The following is a 25,878-nucleotide window of genomic DNA, read 5'->3' as shown; positions in this document are numbered from 1 at the left end:
AGAGACAGCACATGTTCACATTCTGTCTACGACCTTCTCACTTTATATCTGTACTGTCCACTCTACACCTTATTCCGTTTGGTAATATCCTCCCACATGCCAGAAATGCATAGGAATAGGTAGAGTAAGGCTTAAAAGGGGTCCTCTACTTTGTCGAAAAAAAGTTTTACTGAATAAAAACACGTGATTATAGCTCTGCCTGGGGCTCAGAAGATTTAGGCAATCCCCAAATATAGCCCAATGTAGTTTAATTATAATACATCAGAGCCTGATAATAAAAGGCGACCAATATAAGTAGATACCAATGTATTCACACCATCCTTTACTTTCATATTTTTCCTCGCCTACTCCCGTTTGTTGAATACATTCTGGAAAAACGCCAAGAGACATCTATAGTCTCTTGACCAATCAACTTTTCTACCCTCTGATAACCGAGTCATCTCACATGAATGTGAATGCTACCAAATAAGACGTCTTATAACCTAAAAACTGTTATTTGACTAGTAAAAATTCCGAATATTTTTTACTCATAAATCCGATTAATGAATCAAAATTGTGTTCAATCAAATCGTTGATGGATGGCTTTAAGTTTGCTGGGTATCTGGCTCTGAATTAGTGCCTTTATGTAGGAAGACGTTATTGCGAACTGATCTCCTTAACTACATTCCGACCCGTAGCAATTCAATTTTCATGCAGTAACTTACATCCAATTTGGTGGTTTATTTCCGAATTTCAGTTAGGAAAAAATTGTAATGTACAATTATTATATTATCAAGAATTAGTTTGACATTCAACTTAATTTTTTTATTTCTTAATTTTGATGGTTTTAAATTTCATTAGCTCGACTTCTAAAACTGTTAAAAGAATCTCAAAACTGTTTCAGGTTTTTTTAAACAAAATATCGATAGAAAACATCCGTACTTATGACGTCATGTCCGTGTTACTCAATAGAAAAACGCGCGCAAAGCCGCGGGTAACAGCCAGTTAAGATATAACACAGTGTGTATTGATCAAACATGGCTACATGGGAAATTATTCACAACCTGCTTATTTTATGGTCTGAAGGTCGTAAAAACGCCATGGCTCGTAAATAATGTAAGATATATGTATTTGGTGTTTATACTTCGGGATCATATATCACAACTATCATGTTTATCTTAAACTATAGAGTGTTGCTAATCCCACCGTAATCGACTAAAGATGGCAACTCGATAGTCGATATTCGATTGTTTGTATCTATATTAAAAATCCACTATAACCTTATTATGTTGTAGAATTAAATATAATTATATTTACAACTGTGTAGCCACTGACAAATGTATATTGTAGGATGACCTATCTCTAGGTAAACTAAAGTGGTATGTGATTGATCGGAACACAACTTCTTTTCATAAGTTGCGTGAGATCGAATTTTCATGGTACAGAACACGTCGCTTTTGTACGGATGATATAAACCGATGCATGTCTACCTGTTACTCAGCTGCCAAATTGTGAGTAGACAGAACCGTTTAAAATGAAAGCCTCACTGCTGGTTCTTCTTATATATCTCGGGGTGAGTTGAAAATGTAAATATTGTAGGCATAAATAAGAATTCTACATCATATCTGTGTTTTCCCTTCTTATGTTGGATTTTAAAAGAGTTCAAGTTCAAGTTCAGAAAATCTTTATCTTATTTAAAAATTAACATAATATTATTTCTATGCCAACATGGTACGTGCGAAATGAAAAAGAAACATTTTTACACGCATTTATATTTACGCAAATATATGTCAGAGTTCTCCAGCTGGTTGCGTTTGTAACCATTTCAGAGTATTTTAACATTTCAAAAGCTGTAGAATCTTGGAGCATTGGAAAAACGAGTAATTGTAGTACCACTAGATAAAGGAATTTTGATAATTTGTGAAGTGCCTGATGATGGAATCTTTGATTCAGAAAGGCCTTGCACAAAATAAAAAATTATATATTGGAAAATGTTGTATTCCTTTATCTAGTGGTACTACAATTTCAAAAGCTGTATTCTATTTTAAACTATTGAAAATCTGTAATCTTGTGGAAACATTTGGAACTGTTTTTACTATTATTCACCATAGAGGGGGAAAAGTAATTGTTTACTAAAACATAATTTTTGCATGTAATAACATACAGTATCTTTATCTCACTCTTATTTGTCGAGAATTTTAAACATACAAACATCATAGAAGCCTAACTATTTCCCCACCAGTTATTTTGTATTAGGTTGTTTCTTTTACACGTTTTTAAATAACCAAACTAACATATGTGTCCGGAATACCATATACATGTCAACGACTATAAATATTCATAATTTTGTATAAGTGGCAGTAAAAATGGTACAGTGGGAAGATTTATCATCCGGCAAGTGAGTGATGCAAGTTCGAATTTCGGCGGAGACAGTGATTTTTGAGCCAGAATTTCGAACCGAATGATAATCTAAGACATTTACTAACCAATTACCAGTGAGTGACTGCAGACCAGATATCACGCTATGATATGTTTATTAGTTCATTAGTAACTGAAAAAGTGGCTCGCCAATTTAGATAAAAAAACATTCATGTAGAAGATTACTCTTGTTCTTTAAGGGGATCCGACACTATCTTTTTGCAGATTTTTTAATTTTTTAAACTTTTTCACAAAAGTTTATTTTTTGGTTAAGTATATAGTTCTGAACATGTGGGTGAAATTTTAACTCAATATGAAAATTTTTCATGTATTTTTTAAAATGTAAAAAAGTGCACCTTCTCTGTTTTAGCAGTTTTTCAATCACGTTTGGTGTATTCACTTATTCAATTATTATTATTTTCTTTACTATAAATGTATTTTGATGAAATAGAACCATAGTAACAAAGTATAAAGTACATTTTCACAAAACAATAAAAATATTCATGTTTATATATATATATATATATATATATATATATAAACATATATATATATATACATATATATATATATATATACATATATATATATATATATGTATATATATATATGTATTATGTATTTTACATAAAAATAATAAAGAGTGGTGAAAAATTTGTGAATCAAAAGGTGCATCACTGCTGGTTGCTTCTTGAGTTTATAATCATTGTTTATTGTTATTGGAGGTTATGTTTGACTCTTAGTAAACAGAGTGACAACTAATAACAGCTAACTAAAGTTTATATAGTTTTTATTCAGTGAATTTTGAGTGGTGCTTTAGTTTTTTGACTTAGGCTAGGCATACCTTTTTTGCTTACTTTGTGCTCATATGGTAAGTAAATATGGGAAGAGTAAAATTAGGCAAGAAAATCAGAAGCAATTTGAACAGAAAGTAAGAGTTTATAAAAGATTTGTCTACAGATGATCTTCTTAAAAGATGCTTCTCAGGAAAAACTCAAAACGGAAACGATTCCCTACACTTTTACGGCCGTTTTCTCAAACCTTAGATTTAGAGAAACTTGCCTCACATAAGTTTGAATAACTTTGTAACTATGATAGATATAGCTGTCAAATTTTTTACCATAGTACCTTGACATTATAAAGAAGGTTTGTGTGTATAGGCAATGTTATACAAGCATTAATTCTATAAAAGTAGGAGAACAAAAAATAAAATTAGAAAAACTGTGGGATTGTTTTTATAATTTTGTAAAATATTTTATAAGTAAGTTATTTTTTAAGTTACCAAGTTGGCCATACACAGGAATATTCTTAGTAGTGTTAGAAACAAACTAATATCCAACTTTTTAATATAAGTTTGTAAATAAAAAAGTTATTTTGAATTTTTTTTAAAACTAAACATTTTGTAAAAATTTTTGAAAAGTTTCATAAAAACAATATTAATTATTGAGTTTTTCGTTTCAAACCATAAATCCTCTAATTAGGTCCTATTCAATGATAAAAAAAGTTTAAACTCCAAAAAAAGTCAAAATAAAAAAAGTCTGAGATAGTGGCGGATCCCCTTAACAATAGCAATCCAAATATTGACGTAATTCTACAATTAACTCCTTACTAAGCAGTATACAGTGAGTGAGCTATAATACTGAGAAGTGTCTAGTCACAGTCAGGATAACGTATCTAAATAGATAAATGCTATGTAAAGAGTTTGCGGTTTCGTATTTTTAATAGACCTTACGAGACAACGATCCACACAAAGAACAGTAAAATACCGATGATTGACATTCTTTCTCATCGTTTACACCATCGAAAAGAAGTATATCAGTCTACAACGTTTTTATATCAATAATTATATAACTGCATTATGTACGGAAATAAATTGTTTATAAAATAGTTTTCCTTATGAAGCTAGGGATATTTTCTAGCTTAGATTAAAACAATATTTACAGGGACACGATTTAGATATTCAGTGACTTGTTACAAAAGTCGTTCGGTAAAGCAATATGTTAATAAATGCTCAAAAATGTTCAAACGATTTCGTTTAATTTCCTTCGGAAAGTGCAAAATTGGCATTGGTTATTTGGTGCGTCCATTAAAGACCGAAAGGTCTTTCTATAAACAAGATCAACAGTGGGAGTATGAAGAAATCTCCATAAGAAATGCTTTGCGAAATGCACAGGCTGAATTTTATTTACATGTTGAAAATAGATTTGGCATCATTACAGTGGTTTTATTAATAATCTGTTTTAAATATATCAGCTGGTGTAAACAAAAGCTGATGTAATCATTGCGTATATTATTGGTTAATGTGATGTGTTTAATTAAAATGTAAAGACAGCGAATTCGTGTAATTTTTATATTTTGGTCACACTTAAAACATGTTATGATTATTTATATCACTAAAGTGCTATTGGAAATGGATAAGTAAATACAATTTGTATTTGAAGTTACATTTAAACTGTTAACTATTAATTCCACTTTTCCGAAATAAATCGCCTGAACAAAATTAAATGTCAATATTGAGTTTATTATATTTATATTACGTTTATTGATTTTAGAGGTCTGCGTAATTGATATGTGTAGACTGTGAGTCCATGTACTTGTATAAGTGTGCAAAGGAGCAATTGCTGCTTCGAGACTATACTATTCATAAAATATATTTCATATCGTTCTTTTAAATTGAGGCTCCATTCTAAAATACTTTCTTGTGAGTTAACCCACTTCAGACAACTGTGTGACAGCCTGTGTTGATCAGCACAAAACAGACTGTGATGAATTTAAATGATCTGGTGATAGCAAGCTTTCCAATTTCATTAGATTTCACCCGAAGGTAGGTTCGACTGGCACTAGTTAAATTTCGTCATATCGGTCATCGTCATATCGTCGTTTAAATCGGTCATCCAGTTTTACTTATCACCAAGATGTCATCACCATAGTCATTACGTCATCGGCTTGAAGAGTTCACTATTTAATCACCATTTTCTTCAACACCTTTATGTACAATTTGACAATATTACTGCCATTCAACTGGACCTTTCGTTTTCTACCTCCTACAAACAACTGTATGGAATCAACCGCCTTCATCCTGCCTGAGGGCCTCTACCGCCAGACCTAACCTATAAACGACGAACTAACGTAACAAATAAGCGTATAAAACCAGTGGCGTAGATAGAAAAATATTTGGGGGGGGCTGAAATTACCGGGGGGGTCTGGGGGGGATGGAATACCCCCCATTTAGAAGGGGGGTCCGGGGGTCCTCCCCCGGGAAAATTTTGCCAATTTAAGTCTTAAAAACACAGGTTTAAGGTTTTTGGCATGTATAAACGCTAAAATGGAAAGAATGAATCACTCTTTCGGAGAGATTTTTAAGTTTTTTCATGGCGAGTTTTCCTTCTTTTCGAGCAGGTTTCACTTTTCCATTTTAGCGTTATTATGTTTATATAGAAGGACCTGTATCCTTTGTATATTATTTTTGTATAAAATTAAAATTCAAAACTTAAGTATCTGCTAGTTTGGTAGTTTTCAGTTGTTAAAATAGAAAATAATAGAGGCTATAAAGTCCTATTTTTAAAATCTTTGGTTTAAAATAGTTGTTATACAAAGAAAATATATTGTCCTACGTATCTAAAACACAACACACCACAATATTATAAGTTTGAAACTAATAAATGTTGACTATATACTATATTTATTTTAGCAATTGAATTGTTTATTTTAGTTTTTTTTTAATTTTACCTTAATGAACAATTCAGAAATAGTAATTTCAGTATGCACACAATTCAAATATTTATATCGTTAAAAAACTAAAATCTCAAACAGCCTTCCAAGCTACAATAACCAGTTATTTGTAGGCCTAACTTTATGAACTGTTACAAGGGAAGAAAATGAAATATAGCTAAAAGTATTCATGAAACACTGTTTATTGTCATTTTACCAAAACAAAATCCAAATTTCTAGACTTCAGTGAAAATTGTTTTAAAACTTCCTCATCAGTTATGGTAATGTCTCTATGAATAGATAAAAGTGCAAGACCATTCAACCTGTTTTCCGAAAGTTGTGTTTCTCAGATACGTTTTAAGTCTTCGGGAGAGAGGAAAAGCTCCTTTCTGCAGAAGCCACTGAAACGGGTTAAAAACCGCTAACAATTTCAAAATATTAACTACATGTTTGGGAAATAGTCTTTATCACATTTTTCAAGAGCAGAAATTGCAGTTTTTGGCAAACTTTCTTTTTCTTCACGATTCCACTTTTGTTTCCACAGTAGAAATTCACTTCGTACCTCATCTCTGAAAGATAGATCTTTTTCATAAAAACGTCAGGGCAGGTTCCAGGGATGAAAAATTCCGTTTTAATGCAGTGCTCAGGAAGAACATTCTGTAGTGAGTCGATTACTTCCCTGTGGTTTTTAAAAACGCTCCTGAAGTGAACAGCAGAAATCGTCAAGGTATGGTATATACACTACACGCCGGTAGTATTCTTCCACCGTTTGTATAAGGAGTATTGCAGCGATTAGTTTGCTGGCGACATGTACGGGGGGTTTCCTCTTTGATACCTAATTTGTCAGTGCTTACTTTTAGCTCACTGAACAAAGCCTGGAATGTCTCTTCTGCTTTGCTTCGCCTTTCCTTTACTAGTTCCAATACATTGGAAATCTGTTTGTTGGCTTGAGCAAGATCTATATCTTTCTTTTGGAGCATCTCTGAAAGGCGGATAGTCAAAGAAAGCAAGTTGTTCAAAATAAAAAGACATGCAACAAACTGAAAACTGGTCACGGAGGCAATTAGTGTGTGTGTGCTTTTACAGAAGCTTCTGCAGTCGATTCTTCTTCAATAGTTGATAGAGCGGTAATTATAGGCTCCAAAGCTTCTTTAAACATTATAACTGAATCGTGGCGTTTGCACCCCAGCGAGTCTCACACAGACATATAAGTTTTTTTTCTTTTCATCTCAGGGCAGCATTCAGAAATACTTGACTTAAGTATCGCAGTTCTCTTAGCTGACTTGTGAAAGAAACTACACACCTCACTGATGACACCCATACAATTCCTTATCATAGGGAATTTTTGATGCATCAGATAGACATAAGTTAAGAGAGTGAGAGGAACAATGTGTGTATATGGGCTGAGGGTACTTTTTCCACTTATGTATGCTTGTACCCCTCTGAACTGGCCACTCATGACAGAAGCCCCATCATATCCTTGACCACGTAAATTGTTTAAATCAAGTCCAAGACTGGTTTAGACTTGACATTAATGTATTGGCTAAACCTTGACCTGTTACATCATACACGGGTACAAAAAGCAGAAAATCTTCCCTAATTTTAAACAATTCCTCGTCAACATATCGGACACAGAGGGAAAATTGTTCAATTTGGCTAAATGTCTGTTGTCTCATCTGCTAATACTGAATAAAATACAGATTTTCTCACGTTGGATACAATTTTTGACTGTATTGGGAACCAAAAATACCTATAATTTCATTTTGGATAACAGAACTAGTATACATAGTTTTGCCACCACCAGTTTTCTAGCTGTGTTTTAAGATTATTGTCCCCGTAATTAGCCCTGTACCTTAATAAAGAGCGAAAATTACCATCATTTTGTATAGGCTCGTCAAGATCCACTCTTCCACCATCACGATGCCCTCTAAGAGCAATTTGTTGCCTTCCCACAAAAATCTAATTGTCTGGATTATCGGTATAATTCTATTTTTGTTTTCCTGAACATTCATTTTTTCTCTGCATGTTGATACTGTTTATCACACTTTCTGTTTTTCCATGTACTAAGGATTTTACGTCTTCAGCCATTAACATTGCAGTTTTATGATATTGTTTATTTTCATGTTGCATGAAAACCTCCCTAGCTTTCTTAAGCTTTGTAGTAAGTGGTTTTGATACTAATACTCCTAAACTCTGATGGTTTCCTTTTCCCACCTGTGTTGTGTGAGAAAAAAAACACAATATTTACACAGGGCCCCTTCCTTTGCTTCCGAATAAGCTAACCATTTGAAGTCTTCCAACCACTTATATTGAAAACTTCTGTTATTTTCAACTTTAGGAAATTCGTAACTACGTTGAGGCTTCCAACAGTTCTCAATAATTGAAATTTTTCTCTTCATTTTGAAGTGAAAAGGAAGTTGAGGAGCAGTAATGACCAATATCATTGATATTGTGAACTAACAAAGTGTGATTTACTCTCGTTAAGGTTATGTTCAATTTCACCTGTGTGATCCTTGATCTCAACAACGCTGCCAGTTGATGTAGCACAAGTGGAGGGACTCGGTGTTATTTCAAACGATGTCTGCTCGTCGATCTCAGACGAAACACGTTTTTTCTTCACGAAAAAAGCTTGAATCGAACTCTGTCTCTTCATTTTAAATGTTTAATGTAGCCCTATGTACTTCACACGTAAACTGTCAACTATAAAGTAATCAGATCATGTTTAAATAACGCGACAACAAAACATATCACTTGATAACAGTCATTACAATCACAGCACATATGCATACAGCACTTAAAATGTCACCACGGGTGATACGCACTAGACAACAGCAGACAATGGCGTGGTAGTGCGGAATGAGATCAGGTGTGGTGGGAGTGGGTGGGGGGTTGTAGGAGGAGGAGGGTTGCTAGGCAGCGGGGCCGCGGCGACACGTCATCGTCATATACGCATGCCTGGCGCTGGCACTACACGAGCGGCCGACGCGACAGTCAGGAGCGTCAGGCTACCTCGCACTCTTTACAGTTGCAACGCTTATTTGCATGCTTACAAAATATTAGTAATTTTCAACCTCTGAAAAAAAATAAATATTGAATATTGTTAGGGTATCATAATGTATTCTTAAAATTCCACTATAAACTATAATACTAATGTAGTCGAAAGTATAGAAGCACAGCTTATTGAAAATAAAAAATAAATTATCGTATATAAGTTATAATATTTTTTTTGTGTTTCAAATTTCGGGGGGGCTCGAGCCCCCTGAGCCCCCCCCCTTATATACGCCCTTGGTAATAAACACATTAGTTATTGAATTATGCTTTATGGAATAACTCCAATGCCTTTTGCAATGTTCAAAACCTTTGCTTTCTTTTTTAAGTGAGCTCTGAAACGTTACCATTTTACATACTTGATAATAAAGACTATATAACAAAACTATAATAAGATAAGCCTCGTTTTACACTTAAAGAACGGCCTTTAGCCTACTTATAGTATTAATGTTCACTCCTTCCGTAGTTTTAGTATATTACTAACAGTTACCCGTGGCTCGGCAATTTCGTTGGCTTTGCACGTGTATGAGCATTGTTTGTTCGAGTGAAATATATTTCCGACGCCAATATTGAGATTTTCCTTGTCGCCACGATCTTGAAAATGAATTAATAGTATTTTTTGTACCATAGTAGATCCTTTGTTCCCCCGACCAAGAAAAATCTATAACAAACTACATATATATACATATATAGTTTGTTATATATTTTTTAGTCTGGTGTACATATTCATTACCTATATGTAATGTAGGTAATGAATAATATGAATAATACATAAATAAACTTGGTTTACTCCAAGAACGTTATACTTGTGGAATCAGTTTATTAAATATGTACCAATTCACACACACACACACACACACACACACACACACACACACACACACACACACACACACACACACACACACACACACACACACACACACACACACACACACACACACACACACACACACACACACACACACACACACACACACACACACACACACACACACACACACACACACGCACACACGCACACACGCACGCACGCACCCACACACACACACACACACACACACACACACACACACACACACACACACACACACACACACACACACACACACACACACACACACACACACATATATATATATGGATATATATAAGAAATTATCACATTGAGATACTTTTTGTTTTTAAAATATGACTGTAAACTTCAAAGTTCTATACCTCCATCTTCCTTGCCGTATCCTCCGATCTTCTACAATTTCGTTTACAAACCCCATAGTAAGGCGCACATTGCCACTTGAATTCAAGATTACAGATCTCAACTTAACAAGAATCGCTGCTAATTTTCCAGGCAGTTTGCGGGTATCTACCGATCCCGAGGATCTCCAGTATCGGAGGTGCGGGGGACAGTGCTATCAGTCGCTTCTCGAATACCTTAGGAGACGCAGAACAGGTTTAGTAAAATAATACTTGAAATTAATTAGCTTAGAAGTAATAATAAAATTTTCATTACGTAACGAAATCAACGGATGACAATTTAAGGATACAATGCTAAAGCAATACCTTCAAAGTACATAAAATAAACTTTTTGTGGTCATGAATAATGAATTTCACTATACTCGTAATTAAAAATATCAACAGTGGTAGTGTGTCTTCTATATAACTAACAACATAATTATAATAAAAAAAAAAAAACAAAAGTGTTCATATGTTCAAAAGGAAAGCACTACTTATCTTTCTGAAGACTTTTAAAAAACATTCTCAATTATGAAATTTAAAATAATTAACTAGCTTTTATTACTTCTCTTTATTATTTAACCAATATTACTTTGCATGAACACTTCGTAAATTAACTATGATCTACGTATGGAAATTATTAGTATATTCAAGATAATTAACTTTTTCAAGTGCCTTTTAGTGTATTTGGCTACAAGTTGCCATTTAATGAATGATGTATTTTATAGTAGGCCTAGTCATCTAAACTCATGTGTAGATATGTTTGAATTATAAAAATGACTCTCTAATTACAACATTAGACTACGGCATAGTAAGTATCGCGTGTTAGGCTTTGCTAAGATTGCACGCAAGAAAACCTTTTAAGCCAGCTCGATTCAATCTTGGAATACTTGTGAAGAGATATATTATGAGACAGAATGGAAATTTTACCAATTCTCTAGAGGCATCAGTGATGCTTAGCCAAATATCTCGGATGGTTTAGCACCATTATCAAACTCAATCTTTCCTTTGTAAAAATAGATTTTCGTGCAACGTTTTAAGTCCGCAGATAACATTATTCTTGAGTGACTTGCGGATAGTTAACGCAACTACCGTAATGCTCAACCAAAATATATAAAGGGACAGCCACTATTATAGAAAACTACTTTGCCTACGTATAAATTAAACTCGCCTTCGGCTCGCTGGGGGCTACGCCCCCAGGCCCCCAAAGTAAACGCTTGCAAATTCGGGGATAAGCGGAATTCGGTGACTGGTTAAGTCCGGACATTAAGTAAATGACAAGGGATTTAAAAATTGACCTTTTTCATAGATTTTTTTCCGGATTCGTAAAAACTTTTGACTTTGAGGGCATTTTGCGGTTAAACCGTTAGAGATACGACAAAAAGTGACTGGACCTTTCTTGTTGGAAATTTAATTTTGTCTTTCGATTGTGCCCTCAGATCTGATCTACGACCTATGGTTTAGCCAGAAATGAGCTCGGGAGAAAAGTCTGCACGGGTCAGCTATCTTGAATTGTTTAGTATAAACATAATAAAAACCGACCTCAAGGCAGTATTTTAAGTCGAACAGGGGGTTTAATATCACCAGGAGACTATCTAGTCAAGGCGAGAAATTCCCTGGGTGGGTGATTAATGTTAAGGAGGTTAAGACAAGAGGGGGTTTAATTTCGTCAGGATATTGTCTGGTCATATGAACAAATTCCCAGGGGGGGTTAACGTTACCGGGGGATAAGTCTCCAGGGGGTTACCTGGTCATACCAGGATCTTCCCAGGGGGGGGGGTTAAGAGATTTGGTGACTGGTAAAATTCGGACATGAGGTCATGGCAGGAAATTCCCTGGGGGGGTTTAATGTTACCAGGGGGGTTAACACATCAGGGGGTTGAATGTACAGGAGGTTATCAGGTCATACCAGGAAATCCCCGGGGGGGGGTTAATATTACCGGGGGTTAATGACACACTTGGGCCTTTTTTAGAGGGTATTGTGTCTGTGAACATAATAAATATTCCTCTGTCCCTATCTACTATTGACGCTTAGCTAACGCTCAGCCAACTCCCGAAGTCACTGAACCTTTTCTGTAGATCACGTGATTTCCTAAATCCCGTTTAAAATTTGTTTTGAGTTACGACCAACCGTTTAGCCGCTATCAAGCCCGGAATGTAAATTTTTAGGCGAAAATGTCCAATATTTTCACTTAATCGCGTTTTGCGGTCAAACTAAGGGAAATATAGTAAAAAGTCACTGGACCTTTTTTGTAGGTCATCTTATTTCCTAAATAAAACGTTAGTCTTATTTTGACCTCCGACCAATGGTTTCGCCGCTATCGACCCCAAAAACAAAAGTTTCGCGTAAAAGTTACAACAAAATTGTACATAATCACGTTTTTCGGCCAAACCAATCGAGATAGGGCAAAAGATTACTGGACCTTTTCTGTAGATCGCGCAATTTGCTAATTTGATGGGTCAATCAGATTTGAGCTACGACCAACGGTTCGGCCGCTATCGGGCTTGAAACATTATTTTTATCGAAAAAATCTCTGGAATTTCAAATGTTCGAGCGTTTTGTCGCTTAACCATAGAAGATAGAGCAAAAAGTCATTAGACCTTTTTTGTAGTTCATTTCATTCCTGACCATAAATTTTCCGTCAGATCCGAGCTAGCTGCAACGGTTCGCCCGCTATCGGGCTTACAAAAAATGCCTGCAGGGGTGAAGAATGCGCGATTTTTTGGGAATTTTTTTGAGGGGTTGAAAATGAAAAATTCTCACTTTTCGGGATTTTCCTGGTGTTTATATGCCAAATTTAAAGTCCAGAGCTCAATACGTTCATGGCATATCTTGCGGAAAAAAATAGAGGCGTGGCGGGAAACATAGAAAGATAGACTAACTTTAAATTGGAACATATAAATTGATGATATTTTAATATTATATGTCTCATCGAAGAGACATATAACACACACACACACACACACACACACACACACACACACACACACACACACACACACACACACACACACACACACACACACACACACACACACACACACACACACACACACACACACACACACACACACACACACACACACACACACACACACACACACACACACACACACACACTGACATATGTCAGTTGAAGAGTTTGTTCTTCGTTCAGCCTATTACGCGATTCACAGAGCGTATACTTAGTACATTGTGTATCTTATTTGAAGAACATTGAAAACAGTATTTTCTATTCCAGGAAGCTATCAACCAAGTTCAGCTAGGTATTACGAATGACTACGACTCTGGGACGGATCTCCTTGCCCATATCGATGTAAGTAGTGACCAGGTGGGAGGTCTCATGTTTCAGGGAGTTATCAACCAAGTTCAGCTAGGTATTACGAATGACTACGACTCTGGGACGGATCTCCTTGCCCATATCGATGTAAGTAGTGACCAGGTGGGGTAGGTCTCATGTTTCAGGGAGTTATCAACCAAGTTCAGCTAGGTATTACGAATGACTACGACTCTGGGACGGATCTCCTTGCCCATATCGATGTAAGTAGTGACCAGGTGAGAGGTCTCATGTTTCAGGGAGTTATCAACCAAGTTCAGCTAGGTATTACGAATGACTACGACTCTGGGACGGATCTCCTTGCCCATATCGATGTAAGTAGTGACCAGGTGAGAGGTCTCATGTTTCAGGGAGTTATCAACCAAGTTCAGCTAGGTATTACGAATGACTACGACTCTGGGACGGATCTCCTTGCCCATATCGATGTAAGTAGTGACCAGGTGAGAGGTCTCATGTTTCAGGGAGTTATCAACCAAGTTCAGCTAGGTATTACGAATGACTACGACTCTGGGACGGATCTCCTTGCCCATATCGATGTAAGTAGTGACCAGGTGAGAGGTCTCATGTTTCAGGGAGTTATCAACCACGTGCAGCTGGGTATTACAAATGACTACGACTCTGGGACGGATCTCCTTGCCCATATCGATGTAAGTAGTGACCAGGTGAGAGGTCTCATGTTTCAGGGAGTTATCAACCACGTGCAGCTGGGTATTACGAATGACTACGACTCTGGGACGGATCTCCTTGCCCATATCGATGTAAGTAGTGACCAGGTGAGAGGTCTCATGTTTCAGGGAGTTATCAACCACGTGCAGCTGGGTATTACAAATGACTACGACTCTGGGACGGATCTCCTTGCCCATATCGATGTAAGTAGTGACCAGGTGAGAGGTCTCATGTTGCAGGGACTTATCAACCAAGTTCAGCTAGGTATTACGAATGACTACGACTCTGGGACGGATCTCCTTGCCCATATCGATGTAAGTAGTGACCAGGTGAGAGGTCTCATGTTTCAGGGAGTTATCAACCACGTGCAGCTGGGTATTACAAATGACTATGATTCTGGAATGGATTTCCTCGTCCGTATCAATGTAATTGGTGACCAGGTGAGAGAGTCTTATGTTCCAGGTAGTTATCGACCATGTACAGCATAGTATTTGTAGTGGCTTTATTCTCTGTGAAAGATCTTCTTGCCACGACCTGATATACCGAGAAACGTTTTGACAAGGTTTCAGATATGTTGTCGCTTATATTATTATATAATATGATTTACAGCGCACCATATACCAAAATCTAGAAATGTCTATATGGAAACAGTTGAAATTAACACGTGTGTTACTTTACTATGTACCCAGAGGAGCATTTAAGTCCACCTAAGTATTGGCAATTAAAATAACTATTTATGTTGATTATATATTTCCCAAACATATACTCCTTGGATATTAGCTTGTTACGAATTGCTTAGATACCTTTTTTCTGTATAGTATAGATATTGTGACCTCAATTGTCAGGCATTGCTTTGGAACACATTCTCTGAAGAAATTATCTTACTTGGTGCATTTATTAGCAAACTGTCAATATTGTAAATGGTCCAAGGAGCAGAAGAGTTACCTTGTTCTGTTCTGAATGCATTCTAACATTCGCATTAACAACTTTGTTGAAATTGCCAATGCCTTTAAAACTGATATACCTCTCCAGGTAGAGATATTGTTAATAAGTTGAAAACTAAATACGGTAAAATGATTTTTGTAAGGGATATAACAATAAAGCATATACATTTTTTAACGAAGACAATGGAAAAGGTTTGAAGAAGGATGTGATTGATCATTTACGACAATTTAAAATCAATCACTCCCTAAGTCATCGGGTGTAATCAAGTTGAGATTAAATACTAACTTAAACTAATTCTTTTTAAAGGATACGACAGTGGAAATATTTTATGTTCCAGAAAGACAACAACCTTGTGCAAATTGGCATTTCCAAAGATATGGATGCTGGGGCGGATCTCCTTGCACATCTTGGTGTGAGTGGTGGGGATGGCGACGGAGGTAACCAGGTGAGTGGGCATCATGATGCAGGTGAATCTGCATCATCAGGTCGTAATGACTCGTGTTGCCCAGAATGCCATTTACGAAAAGAATGGCTAATTGTATTGCATAACATAGGTGGAAAGTACTCTTGATTTGTAAAATATTTTGTGTGATTTAAAACATAACTTTATCCTAAGAGATAAAGCTAAGACCTTTGCATTGCACTTAGTCCTAAAATGACCTTTGCGTTTACATCTGGAGTGACAGGATATTCAGGATAGAGGATTCAGGGAGTAGGGGCCCGCCTCCTGTCGAGATCCTTGAGAGAGGATAAGAGGCACTTGGCCATGTAACCTTTGAAGAAAGCGGGCAGGAGTAGCACTTCCTTATGCCAGGGTAATAACTGCCTTTAACACCTGGGAGCCCCACCAACTGCAACAGGCATCATCTGCAGTAGACTGTCAATCTATCCTTGTACCGAAATATCTCCACATTATACCTGGGTTAGTTATGTTGCCACTCCTGACCATCCAAATGGTTGCCCAGATGTAAGTGACACATTGGTTTTCCTGTACCCGGTGGAGATTCAACTGAAAGATATAAACCAGGCAGAAGTGAACTCTCCTCGGGCATTTACCGCATACTATAGTATGTTTTCATTTGCGTCATTCCAAAAGTTTAGAAAATAGTAAAACTGTTAGATGTTAAAAGCTATTTTTTACTTTTCAAAATTGGTTGTTTTTGGCAATTAGTTTCTTATTTAAGGAATAGGAGGAATGTGCTTTGGTAGCTTTTAATCATTATAGCACATACTTCAGTATTGTTTAAATATTGTCTAAACTGTTATGATTCCCACAATAAGAGATAATATTTGCTTTTTCATTCGACTGCTAAACTGCTAAATAGGATTTATAGATAATCATATCTGACTTTAATAATGCTTGAGAGCAAATCAATAAATAGGTTAGGATACTCGCTGACAGATAACAGCTACGAACTTACGAGAACAATGAGATATGGGATTGGATTTGGAGATTTACATTTCTAGAAATTACATACGAGTAACTAGTCACAGGGATGCTTGGGGAAATCTTGCAATATAAGATAAGACATTAACATAACCACTACCTTTGAATGTTGAGTTCAGCTCCAGCTCACCTCCTCCCACTGTAGCATCCGGCATATGACGCTGTCTCAGACCTGACTCCTGGAATCTGGAGTCATGTTCATCAGAAGAGATTCCAGGAGTTAAGCCTGAGACAGCGTCAGATGTCGGGAGGGTGGGAGGAGGGTGAGCTAGATCTTAACTCAAATTGAATCAGCCATTCCCACCATAGCTACGTTAACTTTACTTTTGAGTTTGTTAGATAAATTATTCATCCTTATTCATCCTTCCCTCGTCCTTGCGAGGTGTGGTGAAGTCCGGGGGGGGGGGTTATTTCATTTAATTATGAGTTCCGATGCTATAGCTGCGCCTCATAATTTTTTATTGTTACCGTTCAAATATTTACTACTCCTCACTCCAAGGATAGCACTCAAAGCACTTACTTTATCCGTACATCAGTTTACAGCATTGGATGAGTTGTGTAACTAACTAGAACACTAAAAGCCTCAACTGTAGAACACCGACTTACAGGAGTGAAATTACGTTTCTGGTACGTGCTGAATGGTAATTTTTTCTAATCAATTAGAACATCAAGAATGCTTTCCGATTAATTTCCTTCCAATTATTATCCGATTATGGGTATGCTGGCTACAAGATTCCGGGTCAAATACAGCGTAATATGATGTTTTTGGTGATTTCAAGAACTTTTAAAGAGATCTTGGCGTCCAGTCGAGGGTTCTTTGTGAAATCTGATCAATAACGAGTCTCTGTAGTTCACCACAAATTCATCTGCAGTGTAATAAGAAAAATAACTGCGGTTTTTACCATCCTTTTATTTATAAAAATCGGAGTTATTATAAAAAATTGATTTAATCCCTTGAACTGCGTAATATTTGATTTCCTACAAAAATACAAAGAAAATCGTATACACCCTAACAACACCTTCCAGTTCCACCAGGTAATGAAAATAAAAAAATAAAATGCCTAATCAAAGGGTACGGTCTGTCCCATACTTTGGTACTATTTCTTCATATTTTACTTTTATTTCAGCAGTTTGGTGATGTGATTGGTGGTTTCCACGGCTCTGGCGGGCTTACCACTGATTTGAACCTCAAGTTGGATGGACCCCCGCTGAGCTACGGCCGCGGGCCATTCAGAGGTTTGAAAACACCTTTCGGAGGACGTAGAGGTCCATTTAACATCTTGAATGGTGATAATATCAATGCAGGATATGGACAAGGTTTGGGAAGGAAAAATTTCCAAAGCAACATCGGGGAATCCTTGCTCGGAAATTCCTTAGTAGGTCAAGAATTAATAAATCGTAATGTAATTCATCACAAGTAAAAAGTAACTGTTAATAATGTATTTTTAAAAACCTTTTGGGGTTTTTCTTAACTGTATGATTACTTTTAAATCTGACGATATTGATTTATAAATAGTATTTTTACAAAAATGAATTAAATTAAATGTGATTTTAAACATTCAGGGTCATTCAGTATTAATGATCTTTCAGTAGGATGAAGATTTTCCAAGGAGGATCCTTATTAATTTAACTGTTGAATGCAATGATTTTTACAAAATATTATATGTGCTACGTTAAGTTACTGACATGTAGATCCATAAACACTGTGCTGTAATTCCCTTCTCAATACAAAAGGTGCCATTATAATTGCGTAAAAGTTTGCGACGTTAAGTTACTGACATGTAGATCCATAAACACTGTGCTGTAATTCCCTTCTCAATACAAAAGGTGCCATTATAATTGCGTAAAAGTTTGCGACGTTAAGTTACTGACATGTAGATCCATAAACACTGTGCTGTAATTCCCTTCTCAATACAAAAGGTGCCATTATAATTGCGTAAAAGTTTGCGACGTTAAGTTATTGACATGTAGATCCATAAACACTGTGCTGTAATTCCCTTCTCAATACAAAAGGTGCCATTATAATTGCGTAAAAGTTTGCGACGTTAAGTTATTGACATGTAGATCCATAAAGACTGTGCTGTAATTCTCTTGTCAATATACAAGGTAACAGTATAGTTGCGTAAAAGCCTTCACTGAGTTAGCAAGCACAATTTCATGTTTATATCTCATTATGAACACCCTGTATGTATTAGGGCACATTTGTTACTATGTCACGTTTTACACACATTTCATATTATTATACTTAGTTATTTTACAAATTTAATGTATTAATTCTGTGATTTTCTCATTGCCATCATACAGGATGTTTGATAAAACAATACCCACCCTATACTTGAAATAAAATTTGTATGTTTGAAAAACGCCAAAAACCGGTACCTTTTAAGTTCTTGTTTGTAAGTAATTGTTTGTAAATAATTTGCTTTATATGACTATGTATAAAAATAAACCAGCTAAATTTTAATGACGTATATAATTGTAGCTCTTAAAGTTAGTTTTTGGTTAACGGGTATCTATACTTTTTGATTCGAGAGTGACTGTTTTAAATAATTTAAACTACGATTGGATTCGATTAGTAAGACACTTATAAGTAGAGTTCCAAATAGAATAACTACAAATAAATAATGTTTTAATAAGAATGATGAAAGTGGCTGCAGAAACTTACTATTTCTGTTTCAGGGCATGGGCGGAGTGGCCGGCCATATCGGCGATGGAGGACTCGCCAACGATTTGGGACTCAAGCTGTACAGAGCGCAGCAGAGCTTGGGCAACCTCGGACAAGCTGCCCAGTCGTCTCTCGGAGAAACTAAAAATCTATTGAATACCTTAGAAGTTGCCAACGACTATGTGAAGTCAGCATTATCCTCGGGGGTGGGACACTATCAAGAAGGAATGGATACTTCAGGCCATGAATTTCAAAATCAAGAGGTAAGCCATTCAAGTAAAGAAATCTAAAAAAATAGTAATTGGACAGAACTTTCAAGATACCAATCACCTTTACTACCATAGAAATCTTTAATATAGAGAAATCAAATAGCGTTACTATAGCGTCTATCGTTTTTCTTAGTTATGCACTGATGACTTGTTACACAATAAAATAATCCTCTTTTAAATAGAATGGGAAATTTAGGTAGAGTATTAATTAGTGTTAAAACAGCCGAGTTTACATAAATTCAAAGAATATAATCAAACTCGAATGTGCATTTCCGTTTTATACAATTTTATATTTTATTTTGTTTTCATGCCAAACATAAAACATCTACAGATTCTAATTCCCCGTTTAAATTGACAGCAAATCAATTCCAATTGCAACCAGTTTTCGATATTACTATAACTTTATCAAAAGTTTGTATTTCTTTAAAGAAATCAGTGTTCACGGGGACACATTTATGATGCCTTCAGTCGCAGCCGAGTGCAAGTCATATACGGCTCGAGCCAAACGTGTCATATGGTGAATGTCTCATTGTTATTTATATAGAAATGAAGTTTAAAGCAAAATTTCAAGTCGATAAGTCAGTTCCTATTCTGAATACCATGTGACAGACAGATAGACAGGCAGAAATAAAATTTTGTCAGTATCACGAGTAACTGGCTTCTCTAGCGCTCAGCCAATAATTATAAAGGTACCGTGCATATTTTCAAACTCCATATATATCACAGGGGTTTTTCTCAGCAGTGGTTGCCGTTTTCTGAAGTTTTCAAATTTGATAATGTTTTAGGGAATTGGTGGTATGGGCAACCTCGTGGGGGCTGACGGACTCTCCGACGCTCTAAAGCTGAAGTTGTACAGAGCTGACCAGAGCCTAGGCGACCTCTCCAGAGCTGCCCAGACGACTTTCGGTTACACGGAGGATCTATTAAAAACTGTAGCAACTGATATCGACTACTCAAAACATTTGAAAAACGTCTGGGATACTATAGTAGAAATAGAAAGGTTGAAGATAGAAACGGGCCTAGATCTTCTCAACTACAAGGTGAGTTAGTTTAAATAGATTGTATATGCGAATGTACAGTTTAGCTCCAGTTCAGCTTCCACTTTTTGGTTTATGTCGAAACGATGAGGGGGGAAAGAGAGAGGGGGGGAGAATGGGAGGGAGAGATAGAGGGAGGGAGGGAGAGGGAGATAGAGAGAGGGAGGGAGAGGAGGAAGGGAGAAAGGGTGGTAGGGGAGGGGGGAGGGAGAGAGAGATAGAGAGAGGTGAGAGAGAGAGGAGGGAGGGAGGGAGAGATAGAGAGGGAGAAGGATGGAGGGAGAGATATAGAGGGAGAGGGACGGAGGGAGAGAGAGGGAGGTAGGAAGAGAGGGGGAGTGATAGGGAGGGAGAGGGAGGGAATAAGAGATAGGGAGGGTGGGAGGGAGAGGACGGGAGTGAGAAATGTGGAAAGAGGAGGGAGAAATGGAGGGAGAGAGAGATAGAGAAGGGAGGGAGAGGTAGGGAGAGAGAGAGATTTCAGACGCTGTACTAAGCTGAAATAATGGGCCTAACTTAAGATTCGCATTGAATTAACCTTTCTCACTATAGCTATGTATGTATAGTTTAAAAAAAATTAAATCAAAGATTTGGTTGGTTAAAGTTTTTTTTTTTACTGTAGCACTTAAAGCCCATTATTTTTCTTATAATTAAATTTCTTCGTTAATTAAATCTAAGTTTACTTTATCTACGTTGATTTACAACACCTTTTCCCACAATGCCAAACACAAAAACGACAAAATTAATTACAACCAATCTACAGATGCTACTGCGTATAAAATCGAAGGAATTTCAACATTAACAGTCTTTCGTTGAACATTTCGAAGAATAAGTGGAACTGGATTCACTGTTGTGGCATATAGGGAGGTGTTATTCCGCGTACTTTTGCAATAAAGGAGACTCGTGTATTAGTTAATAATACTGACTACGTTAATAATAACTGAATAAAACAGTTGATAACGAATTGGATACCTCGTCCTACTTTGTAGCAGCTGTAAAATCATTAAAATTGCACTTTCCATAATCGAACCGGTGTTTTCATACTCTTGTGAAGTAAAAATGCTTATATTGTTGGCTTATTCGATTCACAAGTAATAAAAACATCTAAAAACAAAGTTTATTGGAAAAACATGTTTCAACCGAAGGATACGAGAATTAATGATTATAAATATGGTAGTGGAGTGCCATAGGATTATATTGTTGCCACCATGTTATTTATTCAATATTTTAATCTAACGGTATTTGAATGCAGTAATAAGGTTAATTAAGAAAGGTAATAATTAAGTAAATACTTGACGGTATTAGGTATCATTGTTTTAATGATTACATTGCACGTTTGTTATAAAATTCATCATGTATTTTTAAATTCTATATACATCTGATCGATTTTGATGTCATTTAATAATTTTTGCCAAGATGTTCGGTCATATTTTGTTAATGATTGATCAAGAAGTATTACATCTCACTACACTTTATTAAGACGCTTTATCAAAATATTGATTAAGTTTCATGCTGTAATTAATACACGTATAAGTAGTAATAGCCCAGAAAGTACAACATTCCGTTGCAATTTTGTTAAAATTTATTTGGATTTCATAAAAAGACTTGACTGTATTTGCATAATGATAGGTAACCCAATATTCCGTAACCAATAATTGTAAAATGACTTGAAATATTTGTATCTGAGACGCAAAGTTACATTGAAATGTAATTCAAGAAAACCATTCTCTTCCTTAGTTTAATTTTTCTCAATAAAAACTGTATCAATTTCTCACAATATATTTCTTGTTACGTATAAGTTTGCATAAAAGGTCAGTTTTAACTTCCATAACTCTTAGAGAAACCCTCATTTCTCTATTCCCTCAGACTAAACTTTTGGATTGGATTGGTGTTAACTACCTGGATGATTAGCGACTTTTACAACCAATCGACGTTTGGTTGGAAAATGTTATTGTTAATTTAATTCACATGCCTTTAGAATAAATAACTCCATGAAGACAGGAAAATAACAATAGCACTCAATGGGGAATAACAGACACTTAAAGTAGGAGCTTTAAGCCCAAATGAAAACTTCTGAAGATACAATTGCCAAATTTTTACAGTTTGCACAGATTCAGAGAGTGACATGTTTTTATTTATTTACACTTAAGAAAAGTATATTGTTTTAATAAACTGTTTCTATACTTAGCTATTATGGATGTTAATGTGTCTGGTATTGCTGTAAATAAATATTTTCTTTCTTTCAATTGATTGTAATTTAAGAAAATTACAACTTTTTACTAACTTTTCTTAGGAAAATTGTTTTTATACATAAAAACACGCCACTCCCTGAACTATTTGTACATTTGTATCTGCAGCCGTTTTATTTGGACTTGATAACAAAGTTTCTCTACATTTCCTGTTTACAGCTTTTTTACAGGGCTATAAATTTAAAATAAAAACATTTCCAAACAAAAATTGATTGCACCTAGGCACCTTCGTAGTTATCCAGAGTTAACTAAAACCAATTCACTCTCGGTCCCTATTTAACTCTTTCTGATTAGCCGGTTAATCTTATGAGGTTCTTTTAAAGAATTATTTTGGTTGAACAAATATTCCATATAATATATAAACTTTTGCGATGACCCATAGTAAATAGTCGTTGTGGTAATCGTCTCTAGTGGCTGTCTTTTATTTAGTTGCAGGGAATCGACGATTTGGTTGGTTTCGTCAGCACAGGCGGACTCGCCGATGGTCTGAAGCAAAAGTTATACAGAGTTGAGCAGAGTCTAGGCTACCTCTCAAGAGCTGCTCAAGCGTCTGTTGGATATACTGAGGGTCTTTTACAAGTGCTAGGGACTGATGAGAGCTACGCACAGCCTGCAGTAGGACTGGACATTGACAACATGCAAGAGGGTATAGGCAAGGTGAGTAATCTGTAGATCGTACAAATGCTAGGGACTGATGAGATCTACGCAAAGCCTACACTAAGCTTGGACATTGACAACATGCAAGAGGGTATAGGCAAGGTGAGTAATCTTTAGATCGTGCAAATGCTAGGGACTGATGAGAGCTACGCACAGCCTGCACTAGGCTTGGGCATTGACAACATGCAAGAGGGTATAGGCAAGGTGAGTAATCTTTAGATCGTGCAAATGCTAGGGACTGATGAGAGCTACGCACAGCCTGCACTAGGCTTGGGCATTGACAACATGCAAGAGGGTATAGGCAAGGTGAGTAATCTTTAGATCGTGCAAATGCTAGGGACTGATGAGAGCTACGCACAGCCTGCACTAGGCTTGGGCATTGACAACATGCAAGAGAGTATAGGCAAGGTGAGTAATCTTTAGATCGTGCAAATGCTAGGGACTGATGAGAGCTAAGCACAGCCTGCACTAGGCTTGGACATTGAAAACATGCAAGAGGGTATAGGCAAATCAGATGGCTCTTTAGCAGGTGTCGGATTTCAGAATTACAAGGTTAGTAGGATTTAGATTTTACAAATGTAGGATTATTGTTTTGTACACTCAAAAGATTGTGTAGTGTGCTCATACAACAAATGATTTCTGCAAAAAGCGCAAGTAATTTAAACTAATGACAATTTTTTGCTAAATATAAATCATTACTTGCGGGAAATGCAATGTGAAATACATTTCTCTTCCTCCTAGCACCCTATTCACAATACGAAGGGGGAAAAGGCATTTAAAAAGATGTACATGTCTTTAGATACAGAAGGCAAATATTTTTTGTTAAACCCAAAATATACTCAAAACAACTCAACAGAATTCTTAATAACTTAGCAGTACATTTATTTGTAATCTTTTGCCATTCAGAGATCAACAGGTTCTAAATGTATAAATTCACTAGTATATTTTATGCTAAGTAGCAAACGTAAATTATAGTGTTTTAGTTAAACTAACTGTTTGTGTGCTTTGAATCGCTTGTTCAAACACACTGTCTTATTTCCTATCTCATCAGTGAGAGACAAATGTACGTGAACCTTGGCTAGTAATCAGGTACTTGGTCGTGCCATATGAAAATTATTACAGGTTTTCATACCTTTTCGTGATGCGGTGGTTAATACAGTTGCGTAATTTTCTACTAAGTTTTTATCGCGTATCGGGGGAGAGCTGGCAACCGCACGGTCTAAGCCATCGGAGTTAGAGTTTAAGTTAGAAATACCGCGGGAAGATATTTCTAACTTAAACTTGTCTTCACCCCTTTCGGGTTGACATGAAATCCCAAGGGTTTCTTAAGTCCCAGTAGAAAGGGCGATTTATTTTTCTTTTGAGTCATTAGGTAGACAAAAATCTATACTATGATGTTTGACAAGTATCACATGCTCTTTTATCTAGATGCAATATCATCAAAAGTAATTAGTGAGCGTATATTAATTAACTGCTTTTATAGAATATACAAGGTATTCGTACACGTCAAGTTAAAATACTTTTGCAGTGTAACTAATCTAACATTCATTCAATGCATTTAGTTCATGTAAATTAAATTCTCTAGTTTCTCATTATAAAAGATCTTTTAATAGGGCCTTAAATTGTTTAGTTTTGTGTGTGTTAAAACGACGCAGATAAAATAATATATAAATAGTCCCTATTTTAACGAGCAAATATATGTGTTAGAAAGTTCAATATTAATAGACCATTAAGTGTAACGCCAATATAACTAGATATGTTCCTGTATTGGTTTGTTCAATTTAACAACTGTAATTTAATCACAAAACAAAATATTTACTGTTTTTATTTTATATTAATAAGTTTAACTACTGTCAAAAACGTTATACTTCTTCGTAAATTACAACATTCTTATTTGCCTCAGGGATTCGATGGATTGGTTGATCTTCAAGGTGGCGACGGACTCTCCACCGGTCTGGACCTCAATTTGGAAGGACCTCAGCAAAGCTACATCGACCTGGCCAAAGGTGTTCAGACATCTGGGGGAATTGAAGATCCGCTAGGAATCGTAAAAACTGATAACAATTACGCGAAGTATTCAATAAAGTTGTGAGAAGGAGGCACCGAAATCATACAGCTTCTACATATCGAGAATTTCGTGATTACAAGATATTTAAAAAATGGTATGCATTTAATAAATAAATAAGGACTTTTACCATTGAGCATAACTATTATAA

General features: G+C 36.0%; 1 protein-coding gene across 8 annotated transcripts; it reads left to right on the top strand.

The window, feature by feature from the left end:
- The first annotated feature begins 1,400 nt into the window (after positions 1–1,400).
- LOC124364940 lies at positions 1,401–25,878 on the top strand. Of its 8 annotated transcripts, none has more exons than XM_046820776.1 (9): positions 1,402–1,552; positions 10,505–10,606; positions 13,632–13,706; positions 15,676–15,783; positions 17,916–18,161; positions 19,465–19,713; positions 20,505–20,759; positions 23,435–23,662; positions 25,566–25,878. In XM_046820776.1, the coding sequence occupies exons 1-9, from the start codon at positions 1,514–1,516 to the stop codon at positions 25,752–25,754; spliced, it is 1,491 nt and encodes a 496-aa protein (XP_046676732.1). In that variant the 5' UTR covers positions 1,402–1,513; the 3' UTR covers positions 25,755–25,878. The 8 variants fall into 8 exon arrangements, with proteins under 8 accessions (XP_046676734.1, XP_046676732.1, XP_046676731.1 ...); XM_046820775.1 differs by having other exon boundaries at positions 17,913–18,161; XM_046820778.1 differs by lacking the exon at positions 17,916–18,161 and having other exon boundaries at positions 1,401–1,552.

The sequence above is a fragment of the Homalodisca vitripennis genome, chromosome 6 (assembly GCF_021130785.1).
Source record: "Homalodisca vitripennis isolate AUS2020 chromosome 6, UT_GWSS_2.1, whole genome shotgun sequence".
Taxonomy (NCBI): Eukaryota; Metazoa; Arthropoda; class Insecta; order Hemiptera; family Cicadellidae; genus Homalodisca; species Homalodisca vitripennis.
Note: the sequence above shows the minus strand (reverse complement) of the source record. Positions and strands in the feature narration are given on the sequence as shown.